Source organism: Grammomys surdaster, unplaced genomic scaffold (genome assembly GCF_004785775.1).
Source record: "Grammomys surdaster isolate TR1022 unplaced genomic scaffold, NIH_TR_1.0 187, whole genome shotgun sequence".
Taxonomy (NCBI): Eukaryota; Metazoa; Chordata; class Mammalia; order Rodentia; family Muridae; genus Grammomys; species Grammomys surdaster.
The window spans coordinates 4,196,373-4,209,892 of record NW_021604632.1 but is presented as its reverse complement, the minus strand read 5'-3'; the positions used below and the strand labels follow the sequence as shown (position 1 = coordinate 4,209,892).

General features: G+C 46.1%; 1 protein-coding gene across 2 annotated transcripts in view; it reads left to right on the top strand.

Moving 5' to 3' along the window:
* Positions 1–7,615: 7,615 nt before the first annotated feature.
* Znrf1 (zinc and ring finger 1) overlaps positions 7,616–13,520 on the top strand; it is an 84,786-nt gene continuing 78,881 nt past the window's right edge. For both annotated transcript variants that reach the window (XM_028768503.1, XM_028768504.1), the window contains exon 1: positions 7,616–8,402. In XM_028768503.1, coding sequence (XP_028624336.1) covers positions 7,979–8,402 — 424 coding nt within the window. In that variant the 5' untranslated portion in view covers positions 7,616–7,978. The remainder of the gene's footprint in view (positions 8,403–13,520) is intronic.

The following is a 13,520-nucleotide window of genomic DNA, read 5'->3' as shown; positions in this document are numbered from 1 at the left end:
ACACACACACACACACACACACACACACACACACACACACACACACACGATAGAAACATAAAATCGGAAATTTGTTTTCAAGATTGAGGTCCAATTCAAATAGAGACTTTGCTCTTATTCTAAGGGGATAACAGAATATTGGTAGGCTCTGAGACTCCATTTCTCTCTTGTCTCCAGAAGGATACTTGATCTACTCATAGCATCTGAACACACAAAAAATGATGTGCTGCCTTTCACACACACACACACATTGCTGTGGTACCAGGAATCTAGCCCAGGATCCTAGGTTAAACAAGTGTTTCACCACTGAGCTATAGTCTGAAAACTCCCTCCCCCACTTTTTTTTTGGGGGGGCAGGTTTTTGCTAAATTACCCATGGTAGCCTTGAACTCACTGTGTACCAGGAGGGTCTTGAACTCCCAGTTCTCCTATTTCAACCTCTCAAGTGGCTAGGATTACAGTCATGTGTCACCAGTCTGCCTTCACACTAAACTGTGTGGGTGTAAATGTGTACATGAGTGTCTATGTGCTTTGTGCACAGACACACATGTATGGGAGTGTGCCTGCACATATGTATGCATGGGAGGCCAGAGGAGGAGAGGCTGATGCCAGGTATCTCTTCCTGCCACTCACCTTCTGTATTGAAGCAAGGAGTGTGTGTGTGTGTGTGTGTGTCTGTCTGTCTGTCTGTCTGGATCTGGGAAAGGCAGCAAGTCCTTTTTTATGTGTTCAGATGCTATAAATAGAACAAGAATCCTCACGGAGACAAGAGAGAAATGGAGTCTCAGAGCTCGTGATTTTGGCTAGTCTAGCCAGCCAGCTTGCTCCGGGGATCCCCTGTCTTCAGCTCCCACGTGCTTGGATTACAGGAAGACTGCATGTCTGGCATTTCCGTGGGTACTGAGGATCCACAGTCTTCTGTCTTTCACATTTTTCTCATGCTGGCATGGCAAATGCTTTACCCACCGAGCCACTTCCCCAGTCCCTCACACTGGCCTCCTGATGGGACAAATGACAACATGAAACTTCTCTAAGCCTTCAGGACTGGTGTGTGTGCCTGCCTGTTGCAATGTCATGAATTACTGGCAGGTAAAGGGTAGACCCAGCTCCTGAACACCAGCTCCATACTGTAATGCCACTTCCAAGAGAAAATTATAATTTGGGTACATGCACAGGGTGGTGACAAGGGCAGTCTCTAAGATGGGCTCCAAAGCTCAACATTAGTATGTTCCAGAAAGAGTCGGCTTTGCTTAGCTGTTTCAGTGGCAGCCTATGAGCAGCAGCCTTTTAATAAACCGTAGGATAGAGTATAAAACTACAGGCCAAATGGCTCATTTGCAAAAAAAGAAATATAGCTCGGAGCAGTCCTAATCTTTGTCATTTTGTTTAAAAGCATACAGAGCAAACAAAACTGTCATCTGGAGATCCCATGATGAGCATAGTCACTTTAAAGCACAGCAGCTCAGTTCTGTTCCTACTGGCTCTGTGACCTTTTAGCGTGCACGTGGCATGTAGTCATCAATCGATGTAAATGTGCATGGCGCAGGGGGATGATGGCAAACACCTATAACCTTGGCACTCAGGCGGCAAAAGTAGGAAGATCAAGAATTCAAATCTAGCCTCGGGGACTACACAGTGAGCTTCTTTCTGTCTCACAAATTAAAAATACGGGGCTGGAGAGATGGCTGAGTGGTTAAGAGCACTTGTTGCTCTTGCAGAGGATCTGGGTTCAGTACCCAGCACCCACATGGTGGTTCCTAATCAATTCCAGGAAATCTGACTTCTTCTTCTTCTGACCTCTGTGGGCACTGCATGCATGTGCATGTGGTGCTCATGTATATATGCACACAGGCAAAACACACACATCTAAAATAATGTCTAAATGAAAAATTTACATGACTAGAGACAAAAATACTAAAACACACATAATGGGGCAAATGTTTCTCCTCTATTCTGTCACCAGAACTCCCAAGCTCCCACTGTCTCTCTCCCAAGGGGACCACTATGTTGTATTTCTCCAATTTATGTATGTATACATGGGTATGCACAAATATCATATATATGCTGAGAACACATCTTTAGTTGAGGACAAGAAAAATTGCCTTCATTTAAAAGGGGGCAAGTTAAAATTTCTCAGTTTCGGGGCTGGAGAGATGGCTCAGTGGTTAAGAGCACTGACTGCTCTTTCAGAGGTCCTGAGTTCAAATCCCAGCAACCACATGGTGGCTTACAACCATCCGTAATGAGATTCGCTGCCCTCTTCTGGTGTGTCTGAAGACAGCTACAGTGTATTCATATATAATAAATAAATAAATCTTTAAAAAAAAAAATTTCTCAGTTTCTTTGAGCTTTTGAATAGCACATCCCTCCAGGCATGGAGAAAAATACCTGGAAATTTTTAAGGCTGAGAATGAGTTTGAACTCCTGATCTCCTGCCTCTACCTCTCCTGTGCTGAGACTATAGGTATATACCACCATGCCCTGTTTATGCCATACTAGAGATTGAACCCAGGACTCTGTACATGTTAAGTGATTACTCCTAGCACCCTGAGCTCCACCCCTAACCACCTTACTCATCTTCCATGGCTCCACTTAGACTCTTTGAGCTTCTCCTGGGTACCAATGTTTTAATGGGCACTGTGTTTTCTCTCCCATGACACTCATTCATATAGCAAATGTTTCTGACAGCGCATGGCAAATACTGTTCTAGATTTATCTCTATTGCGCTATCGCAGCCTGTCATCCCAGCACTTGAGAAGCAGTGGCAGGAAGGTCAGAAGTTCAAGGGCATCCTTGTTTCATCTCTTTCTGCTGGAATCCCCTTCTGGAGTTCTTGAGATCGACCCAAAGCCTAGCATATGCATGCAAGCCAGGCAAGCACTCTACCACTGATCCAGAGCCCCAGTCCAGACCTAGAGTATTACCGTAAACTTGATGTAACCTAAAGCTGATCTCCGCAGATGTGTGACTCGATGGTTGCTTTTAATATATTCACGAGCATATGCAACTTGATGGTAGAATATTTCCATCGCTTTAAAAAGAAACCCATTAGTAGTCACTCTTCATCTTTCCTTTCAGGTTCAAGCGACCCTAATCTAGCTTAATGGGATTAGTCCACTCTGAACTTTTCATGTAACTAGACTCATATGACTATACAATTATGCGGTTATTAAATTAATGACTTTTTCTATCTACCATGGTGTTTTCAAGGCTTATTCATGATAATCTATCAGCAGTTTATTCCTCTTTATGACTAAATATTAGTTCATCAAATATATATATGAGTTAGACAGGGTTTTGTTGTCTAGCCCTGGCTGTCCTGAAATTCTTTTTTTTTTTTTTTTTTTTTTTTTTGGTTTAGTTTTTCAAGACAGGGTTTCTCTGTGTAGGCCTGGCTGTCCTGGAACTCACTCTGTAGATCAGGCTGGCCTCGAACTCTCGAACTCAGAAATCCACCTGCCTCTGCCTCCCAAGTGCTGGGATTAAAGGCGTGTGCCACCACCACCCGGCCTGAAACTCCTTCTGTAGACCAGGTTGGCCTCAAGCTCATAGAGATCCACCTGCCTCTGCCTCACGAGTGCTGGGATTAACAGTGTGCACTATACCACCCAGCTCATTGCATACATACTATTATTGCTTTAGTCTATTGATGAATCTTTGGATTGTTTCAATTTTTTGGTTATCTCAAATAAAGCTGCAGCCTGGAGTGGTGGTACAGGCCTGTTCTCCTAGCCCCTGAGAGAAAGACACATGAGGGCATCCTTGTCAACCTAGGGAATAAAGGGCTAACCTGGGCTATGTTTATTTTTTGATCTGGTCTCAAAAAATAAATAAATAAAAAGCAGGGCTGGAGAGATAGCTTTGTCAGTAAAGCACTTGTCATATAGTAGTATCCAGTGCTGGGGAGGTGGGATTAGGCAGGTTCCTTGGGTTTGCTGACTAGTGAGTCTAGCCAATCAGGAAGTTCAGGCTCAGTGAAGAACCTACCTCAAAAAACAAGGCAGAGAAGTGACTGTGTAAGACACCCCACCTATATCTTTTAGTTTCCACATGCTTATGTATCCCTCCCCACAGAAACATGTATACACCCCCACTCCAAGTAATGAGGCTGTGCACATTCCTGTATGAGTTATTTTGTGAACATGTGTTTTATTTGCTTAGAAACATACCTAAAAGCCAGGTATAGTGGCACATACCTTTAATCCCAGCACTCGGGAAAGCAGAGGCAGGTGGATCTCTGAGTTTGAGGCCAGCCTGGTCTACAGAGTGAATTCCAAGACAGCCAGGACTATACAGAGAAGGTTTATCTTGAAAAACCAAAACCCAATACATATATACATATACACATACATACACGCACATTTTACACACACACACACACACACACACACACACACACACACCCCTAAGACTGAACTGGTTGGATCATATTGTATATTGTATCTGATGGGCTTCCCCGCTGCCTTGGGAGACAGAATCACACTGTATAGCCCTGGCTGGACTGGAACTAAGTAGACCAGGCTGGCCTTAAGCACAGCCAGCCTCCTGCCTCTGTCTCCCTAGCACTAAAACAAAAGGTATGTGCCCATCATACTCAGCTTGTTTAATCTTCTTGAGGATCTGCCAGGCTCTTTTCCAAAGCAATCAACCATTTATCATTGCCAGCAGGAAGCTTTGAGGGTCCAATCTCTCCGATTCTCCATAGCTGTTACCGTCTTTCTCTGATTACAGTCATTCAAGTGGGTACAAAATGGTTGTTCTGAAGTTTATGAGAAAGGGAACTCTGTCTTGTTCATTGTATTCTAGAATCTAGGAGAGCGACTGGAACGTCTCAGGTATTAAATATTTTTATTAGCAAATGGGTTATAGCTCATTACTAGTGTGCATGCCCAGCATGTATGAAGCCCCAGCTCCAATCTCCAGCACCTGAGTTGGGGGATAACTATATATGTATACACACAGCACATACACACACACACACACACACACACACAGGTACATGGGCACACATGCACACACATATATGTGTAGTGAATAAGATTAAAAAGCACTTTGCTAAGATGGTTATAATGTATTTAACTTCAAAAGTCAAGAATCTTGACAGGTATTTAACCTGTCAAGAATCTAGCTTTTTTTTTCTGTACTGAACCACCCCCTTTCTGATACCATAGTCTTTCCTTTGGGAAAAAAAATAGATCAAGTTTCCTTTTTATAGATTTGTTTTCATTGTATGTGTATGTGTCTACGTGAGTGAGTAGTACCTATGTGTGGGTGCCAGTGGAAGCCAAAAGAGGTCATCAGATTCCTTGGAACTGGAGTTACAAATCAGACTCAGGTCCTCTGCAAGAGCAGTGTACTTTTTGCTGAGCCATCCCTCCAGCCTCTGGAAGTTTCTCTAATTTCTTCAGATCATTCAGTTCAGTTTTATTTTTTTTATTATTTATTTATTTATTTATTTATTTATTTGGTTTTTCAAGACAGGGTTTCTCTGTGTAGTTCTGGCTGTCCTGGAACTCACTCTGTAGACCAGGCTGGCCTCGAACTCAGAAATCCACCTGTCTCTGCCTCCCAAGTGCTGGGATTAAAGGCGTGTGCCACCACCGCCTGGCTATATTTATTTATTTATTTATTTTTAAAGATATTTATTTATTTATTATATGTAAGTACCCTGTCGCTGTCTTCAGACACCCATATGAGGGCATCAGATCTCATTGAGGGTGGTTGTGAGCCACCATGTGGTTGCTGGGATTTGAACTCATGACCTCCAGAAGAGTGGTCAGTTCTCTTAACTACTGAGCCATCTCACCAGCCCTATTTATTTTTTTTTAATAAAAATTTAGATATACTATTTTTTTTTATAGATGAATGCCTTGCCTGTATGCATGTATGTGTATCATGCATCTGGGATTATGGATAATTGTGAATCACCACATAGGTACTTGGAATGAACCTGGGGCCTCTGCAAGAACAAGTGCTCTTAACCCCTGAGCCAACTCTCCAGCCTCTAGATATACACATGCACGCACATTTGATTTTTCCAAACAGGGTTTCTCTGTGTGGCCCTAGCTGTATTGGAACTTGCTTTGTAGACCAGGCTGGCATGGAATTCAGAGATCTACCTGCCTCTACCTCTCAAGCGATGCGATTAAAGTACGCACCACAGCCATGATATTCTTTGCATATTAGTTTTTCTTACAAAATTCTCAACTTCTTTGTTCGGAGCTTTTTGCTCACCGCCCCCCCCCCCAAGCACTCTATGCTTGCAAATAGCCATCTTCCTGTGGCCTTCCAGGCTAGTCACACTGGAAGAGACAGGTCTATTAGCCTTTTTTTTTTTTTAAATCTCTCTCCATTTTTGGAAGCACCTGGCACACCTGACAGAGTGACAAGAGGAAATCAGGCTAGTGACTGGGTGACGCTCACTGTGCTCAGCGCTGAGCACTTGAAAAATTATTTGCTCAATGAATAAGAGAAGCGAATATATGAGAAAGACCGGGACTGACCTGGAAAGGTGATTCTCTGTTGCAAAACGCAATTTGGTCAACAAATATTTATTGAGTACTGTGTCCTTGCCTTGGGGCTCTATGTCAAAATACATGGTAAATAAAACAGCAAATGGCCTTGGGGAAGGAGTTTCTAAAACCACTTCTTAGCTGCATGGTTTTATTTCACTGGTTTTTATCTACCTATTGATTTTGAGGATTGTATTCTAGCCTAAGGAATCGATTTAGACCCAAATAGTTGGTTCTGATCTAATGACAGCAAAGGCTATGGGCCCCTAGAGCACTGTTGTATCTCCTAACAGCTAACCCCAAATGTTAAGACTCCTGAAGTTTGGGTCCAAGCTAACAACCCCCCAAACCCCCCAACTCCATGCTAAACTTCCTAATGTTGGCTGGGGTCCTTGGATGGAGAACCTCCAATGGACAGCAAATCCACCAGAGGGTGCTGTGAGGGCAGGTCTGTGGCAGGAGGGGAGCTCGCCCAGTGACCCTCAAACCCAGGTAAGCTTATTAGTTGGTTTTCTTTCTTCTTGGTGTTTCTTTTCTACCCGCTAAAACCGTCGTTGACCCTCCCCCCAAGCAGGGTTTCTTTTTAAATATAATGATTCGACTTTCGCCGCGACTCAAGCAGTGCTCGGTTCCAGAGGAAGTCTGACCTCCGTCGCAGACGCCCCGCGGCTGGAGCCGGCCTGTCCTCGGACCGCCCGAGGCGCAGGCGGTGGGTGGGTGGGGACCTCCGAGGCCGCAGGGAGCCGCCGCGCCGCAGGGGCCGCGAAAGAGTTAACCCGGCGGGGGGGGAGGGGGTGCGGGCCGCGCGTGCGCTCTGCCGCCCTCCATTGTCTCCACGGCGGCGAGGAGCGCCGGCGAGCGCAGCCCGGGACCGAGCGGGGCGGCGCGGCTGGCTGGCCGGGCCGGCGGCGGCTGGAGCCGGAGCGCGACGCCACGCGACCGCGGCTTCCAGAGCTCCGCCTGGCTGCCCCACCGCCGCGAGCCTTCCCGAAACCTGGAGGAGTGCGGCCCGCCGGTGCCGGTCGTCGAGTCCTGAGACGGGGGACGCGCGCGGCGCCCGGAGCCTCCGCCGCTTCCTGCTGCGGGCGGGCGAGCGGCCTCCTCCGGCGCCTCCCTCCCTTCGCTGCGGCTCCTCAAGATCCCGAGCCCGGGGGCGGCCTGTGGCGCGAGGCGCCCGCTCCGGACCGAGCGTCTTCGGACCTTAAGAGGAACATGCATTCGGCTTGGACAGTTTAAGATTCTTAGTTTGGGGGCTCCCGCTCGCTTGCTTTTTCCACCCGGCGGATTTTTTCTTTTTGAGGATTTTTCCCCCCTCCTTTTTTCATTTTCTCCCCTCGGGGCTCTTTTGTGACTCTTCCTCCCCTCCAGCCCCCCGCCTTTATGTTCGCCCAGCCCTCCACCCGCTTCTGAGTAGTGGGGGAGGGTCTCGGCCTCCACGTTCCCGCCCCACCGGGGCCCCGGCGAACATGGGGGGCAAGCAGAGCACGGCGGCCCGCTCTCGGGGCCCCTTCCCGGGGGTCTCTACCGATGACAGCGCCGTGCCGCCGCCAGGAGGAGCGCCCCACTTTGGGCACTACCGGACGGGCGGCGGGGCGATGGGGCTGCGCAGCCGCTCGGTCAGCTCGGTGGCGGGCATGGGCATGGACCCCAGCACGGCCGGAGGGGTGCCCTTTAGCCTCTACACCCCCGCCTCCCGCGGAACCGGCGACTCAGAGAGGGCGCCGGGTGGCGGAGGGTCCACGTCGGACTCCACCTATGCCCACGGCAATGGTTACCAAGATACCGGCGGCGGTCACCATAGAGACGGGATGCTGTACCTGGGCTCCCGAGCCTCGCTGGCGGATGCTCTACCTCTGCACATCGCACCCAGGTGGTTCAGCTCGCACAGTGGTGAGTCCGCGGGTGACGGAGGCCTTGAAGGGTGGAGTGCAAGGGAGGGCGCGCCGGGGCGCCCGAAACCTCTTAGTGTGCTAAGGTATGGGTATGAAGCTAACTCCTACCCTTCCCCTGGTTCCCTCCATGTCAGAGGATGAATCGGATCAAATAGGATAACTACTGCCTAGGGGAAAAGCTGCCTACCAGGCTTGTGGAGCCGGGTGTTTTAGGACTGCGGGCTTGTGTTCACTTGTGGATGACTGAGTGAAACCAGCCCAATTGAGGTCGCATTTATTAGCATCATGATCCTTCAAAGGTCTTCTTGTCTAAGACTTCATTTCTGCCACTGCAGCATGGTGCCTACCTTTCTGGTTACGGGAGGTAGTGTCTCCTAAACAAAGAGTGAGAAAGAAAGAAAACTAGGGGCAAGTGATTTCTTGGGTTAGGGTTCTTACCCTTGCTAGGAAAGGGAGGTGGTTAGTTTTCCCACCAGACTGGTTTGCTGTATCAGTTGTTTAATATGGAACAGGAGGCTGGCTTAGACAGGTGTGGTCTGGTATATGTGAAGCCTCCCTCTTTGGGTTTCCAGGACCAGGATTTTGGTCTCTCGTGCTGCATGCAGTAAATTTGGCTCAGGGACTCTCACATCCCTCCATCTTTTTTTCTCCTGCTCCACGCTAAGTGCTTGGCTCTTCCCATGATTCTGCATCTTTTTTTTTTTTTTCCGTTTCATAGAGCACAGGAGAGATGGGGTATTATTATTGCCCAGCAGTTGGCACATGACTGGGGAAGAGGAAGATTGAAAGGATCTAGATGAACTCATTCTGTGCACTTCTGGTGATAGGCCAGGAAAAGGCTGGAGGGGGATTTCCCAGGCCCTGGCTGGTAAGGCAAAAAAGGCCTGGCAGAGACTTCTGGGGAAAACAGGTCTGTCTGCTTGGCTGTCCTGAGAAGCCAGGGCAGGCCTCTAGAAAATTGGTCAAAAGGGGTGTGGGGTTGCTGTTTGCTAATTACCAGCTGGAGTGAAGCAGTTAAATATTCAGACTCCTTTGCCTGAGTTGGGAAATTTTAGTTACTGTGTAGGAGAACGCTTTCTCCTGTTCTTAGGGTACATTATGGAAGGTTTACCTGTGAGATTGTTGTTGTAGCTAATTTAAAAAACAAGGTAGTTTTTTTTGTTTTGTTTTGTTTGTTTTGTTGTATCTTCTTTTTTTGGTCAATTCCACAATCTTAAATTTTTGAAGTAACTTTGGTGGGTTATAGTGACTGGTTTAGAGCCTCTCTGACTTTAAACTGTTGGAAATCAGATACGAGACATGTACCCTTTAGGCATTTGGTCTGTGTTAGGCACGTTGGAATTAATAATCTTGCCTAAATAGTTGAGTCCAGAAGGTTCAGCTGTGTTTGTGAGACTGCTGTGATTACGTTTGTCAGTGAACTGTCACTGGTATGCTTTTAAAACAATTTTGAGTGTAGCAAACAACTGACTTTATAAAAGCTTGTATGGGGGAGTGAGAAGAGGAGTTGTCTTTTTGGTAAGATTTCCTAAGTCTGTCTTATAATAGAAACTTCTTTATCCTTGTTCTATTGTCAGGTTCCCTGATAGAGTTAGGAACTGAGTTCCAAAATTTCACACTCTTCAGATATGAAGCCCTAGCATTCTCCCCGCTCCCTCACTCTAGAGTTCTCCCCCCCCCCCCTCCAGTGTTCTTCTCCCCCCCCCCCACTTTACTCCCATCTAGTCATGGGAGTAGGGAACACAACTGAGCAATGGGAGCACAAGAAGAGTTGATCCTTTCGGCATCTCTGAAGTGTGTATGGCAGGCTCTTGTTGACATAGGTAATACTTGTATATATTTACTTATTTTTAGTATATAGGACCATCTGGTCCTTTTTGCAAGACTTTGAGCCTAGTGAATGCTCCTGGCATCCTGCAGTTCACCTCATACTGCCTCTCTGAATTCCCAAATAGCTTTTACTGTGGTGGGTGTACCAGTCTGACCGAGATCCCTGTGGTGTTCACCTGAGGTGAGCATTCATTTGTATCAGTGTTCTGCCTCTTAGAACAGGCCGTGGAATTTTCTGGGGCATCCTTTTTTCTTGTCCATGGCTGCAAGGAGAGAAGCTGTTTCCACTGTGGAGCCTTGGAGTCAGATCTGAGCAGCTTTTGCTCTCCTGTAAGACTCCAAAGGTAGGGCTTTTGGTGTTTGATTGACCAGGCGCCTGGAAACTGATACGGTGTTATTACTTGGGTTTTCAAGGTGCTTTGGTGACTCCCCAAAGAAAGCTGTCATTAGAGAGGTAAGTCAAAGCTGTGGGCTTATGCTGTGTTCGGAAGTAGAATACTGAGAGCTTCCAGTTTTTGGTCCTCTGCTGAGTAACTTTGACCTTGGACAAGACACAGCACTTTCCTCCAAGCTCATCTTTGTTATTTTAAAAATAGATGTGGTAATCCTCTGTGGTGGCAGCTTGTAATGGTCGTTCTCCAACCCTAGGAGAGGATATTCTGCAGTTGCACTTGTCTTCCGTGTTCCTCTGCCTTTCTCATGCTGTGACCCTTGCGTATTGAGATCCTCCTGACAGAAATGCGAGTTCTTCTTTTCTTCACATAGTTAGCTCCTTTGGATCTCTTAGGGCTCAACAGAAATTTCTCTTCAGTGGGCACTCTTAACTTCTGACCCTTCCTGTGATTGTTTTCAATCATTTATGGTAATCCTAATTTTTTTTAGCACATTTTATAAGCATTTGTCTGCTTACTTATTTTTCTTCTTGTAGTTTGACTAAGTTTTCAGCTCTGTGAGACCAGGACTAGCTCTCGAGTGCTGCTGTAACTTACACTGTGCTTTACACAAGTATTTGCTGGATGAAAGAACTTGAATGGTTTATGTCCATGTCTTATTCGTAACTGTAACTCCACTCCTAGTTTACAGAGGAGGTAAGGAACCCAGACAGCTAGCTGTAGATAGCTGAGATGAGGCCGGAGTGCTGGCCTGGCAGTATCAGAACACAGCTTCTTTTTATCTATTACTTTATTTTGTTTATGTGATTATTTATTGTTTGTTTTGAGATAGGGTCTTAGAATGTGGCCCTAACTAGCCTCAAACTTATATAATACAGGTTGGCTTTGAACTTTTAATCCTTTGCCTTCACCTTCTGAAATGTTTCAGTTATAGGCATATGTTGCTTATGCTCAGCTATGCTCTAAGACATCACTGTGGCCCCTTCTTGTCTGTAACCTGAGGAAATATTACCCTGGAAACTTAACTAGCCACCAAATGGGAAGGCTAGGCTGATGATAAAGTGCCTGATTCTTGAGCAGATGTGTAGTCCCAGGCTTATTATATCTTCATCTGTAGATGTCTGTCCTTGGGGTCCTGCAGAGTCATTGGTGAGGGTCTTTTGTGACAGTATACACAAAAGTAAAAGGCAAAGGGAATCCAAGTGGAACACTGTGATGCCCTTGTGGGGAAAAGGCTATTGTTCTTGCCTTCTCTGTCTCCTTAGAACTAGAGGTCTACACAAATGAGAACACAGGCCCCAGATGGAGGCCTGTGCTGTCTGGAGTCTGCCCTGTATCCAATTCTCCCATAACTGTTAGAGGAGAACTCCTTTGAGAAGCACGTGCAGCCCTTTCCTTTCACTGTTCAGCTGCTGGGCTTGTTCTGAGCTGATTCTGTGGCTTTTGGTTTTCTGATGCTAAAGAAGTAGTAGTCCTGTTAACCTTGGAATAGTCCTGTTATTTTTTTGTAGTAGTCCTGTTAACCTTGGAATCGGGGTTTCCGAAAGTGGGGAGAAAACATGATGTATCCACATGTTAGGAGATGCTGCTGTTTTCTGCTGTAAAATGGCTGGCTAGTGCGGGTGTTGGTTTGGTCTGGCTTCTTAGTCATGTATGTGTATACATATGTATATTCAAAAAAATCCAAATTTGTTTTGTATTTTAACCAAGCCATCGACTGGGGCTGAGATGAAGTAACTTAGAAAAGTGTGTGAATATGTTAGCAGTGTGTCTCCTGGGTTCTAGTTTGCTGTCACACTAGGATTTTCAAAAGGTTTAACTTTTTCTAGTCTTAAATAGTGAAGGATAGTTGCCAACTCTATTTGAGTAGATCAGGAAGTCTTACTGTAGGTATGCTAGAGGTAATGGGCCTTTTTGAGCTTTCTGAAAAAGGAAAAGCATTCTGTGGTCTCTAAAGAGACCTGCCCAGTTCTGCAAAAAAGTTCCAGCCTTAATGAAGACTTCGTTTTTTAAGGCTTACTTCCTTCAGGCAACGATAATTTCCTAAGGGTCATAGTTAACTATTTCCCATGAGATCTGAAAGGCTTTGCAAGCAATAATGGTTAAATTGTTAACATGGTTGCTTTATGGATGTGTATATTTTTATATTAAACAAAGACTCATCTCCAACTATGTCACAAGGAATGCTGTAAGCCAGGCCACCCTTGACCAAAGAAAGAGTGCTCGCTCCATTGTTGAAGGAACGTGCCACATAGTTTACAACTGTGATGATATCCCACCTGAGCGCAATGGGCATGAACTCAAATTTAAAATACCCAATTAGAGCCAGCAACCTGGCTCGACAGATAAGGGAACTGGCCTCCAAGCTTGATGAGCCCAATTCAGTGCCTAGGATCCACATGGTGGAAGGAGAGAAGCAACTCCCCTGAGTTGTCCTCTGACCTCCACATGCCCACATACACACGTGCACACATACGTGCACACATAAAATGGACACAAAAATGAAACAGACACAAACAAGAGCCTCCTGATAAGTGAGGGCTGCAGAGTAGCCTTACTTGCCTGCCTGCTATTTTTTTTATGGAGCCTCATAACAATGCTGATGGCTGGACCCTACACCCAGAACTCAGCAGAACTGAGGAGAGACCCCAGAATCCGAGTTTAGAACAGATCCCGAGAGTACAGTTAGAACAACTGCATTTGAAATTCAACTTGTCATGAATTTCATTTTTTCCTTCTGAAACAGAAAGAACTTGGTGGGCTTTTTGTTTTGGTGTATCCATTGTTTTTGATATGTTAAACTAGTTGGGTATTTTCTAGACAGGATCCATATGAGTGTCTTTCACCAGCAAGAGCATTCTTTGTAGGTTGTTTTGCTTTGCACATGGAATTAA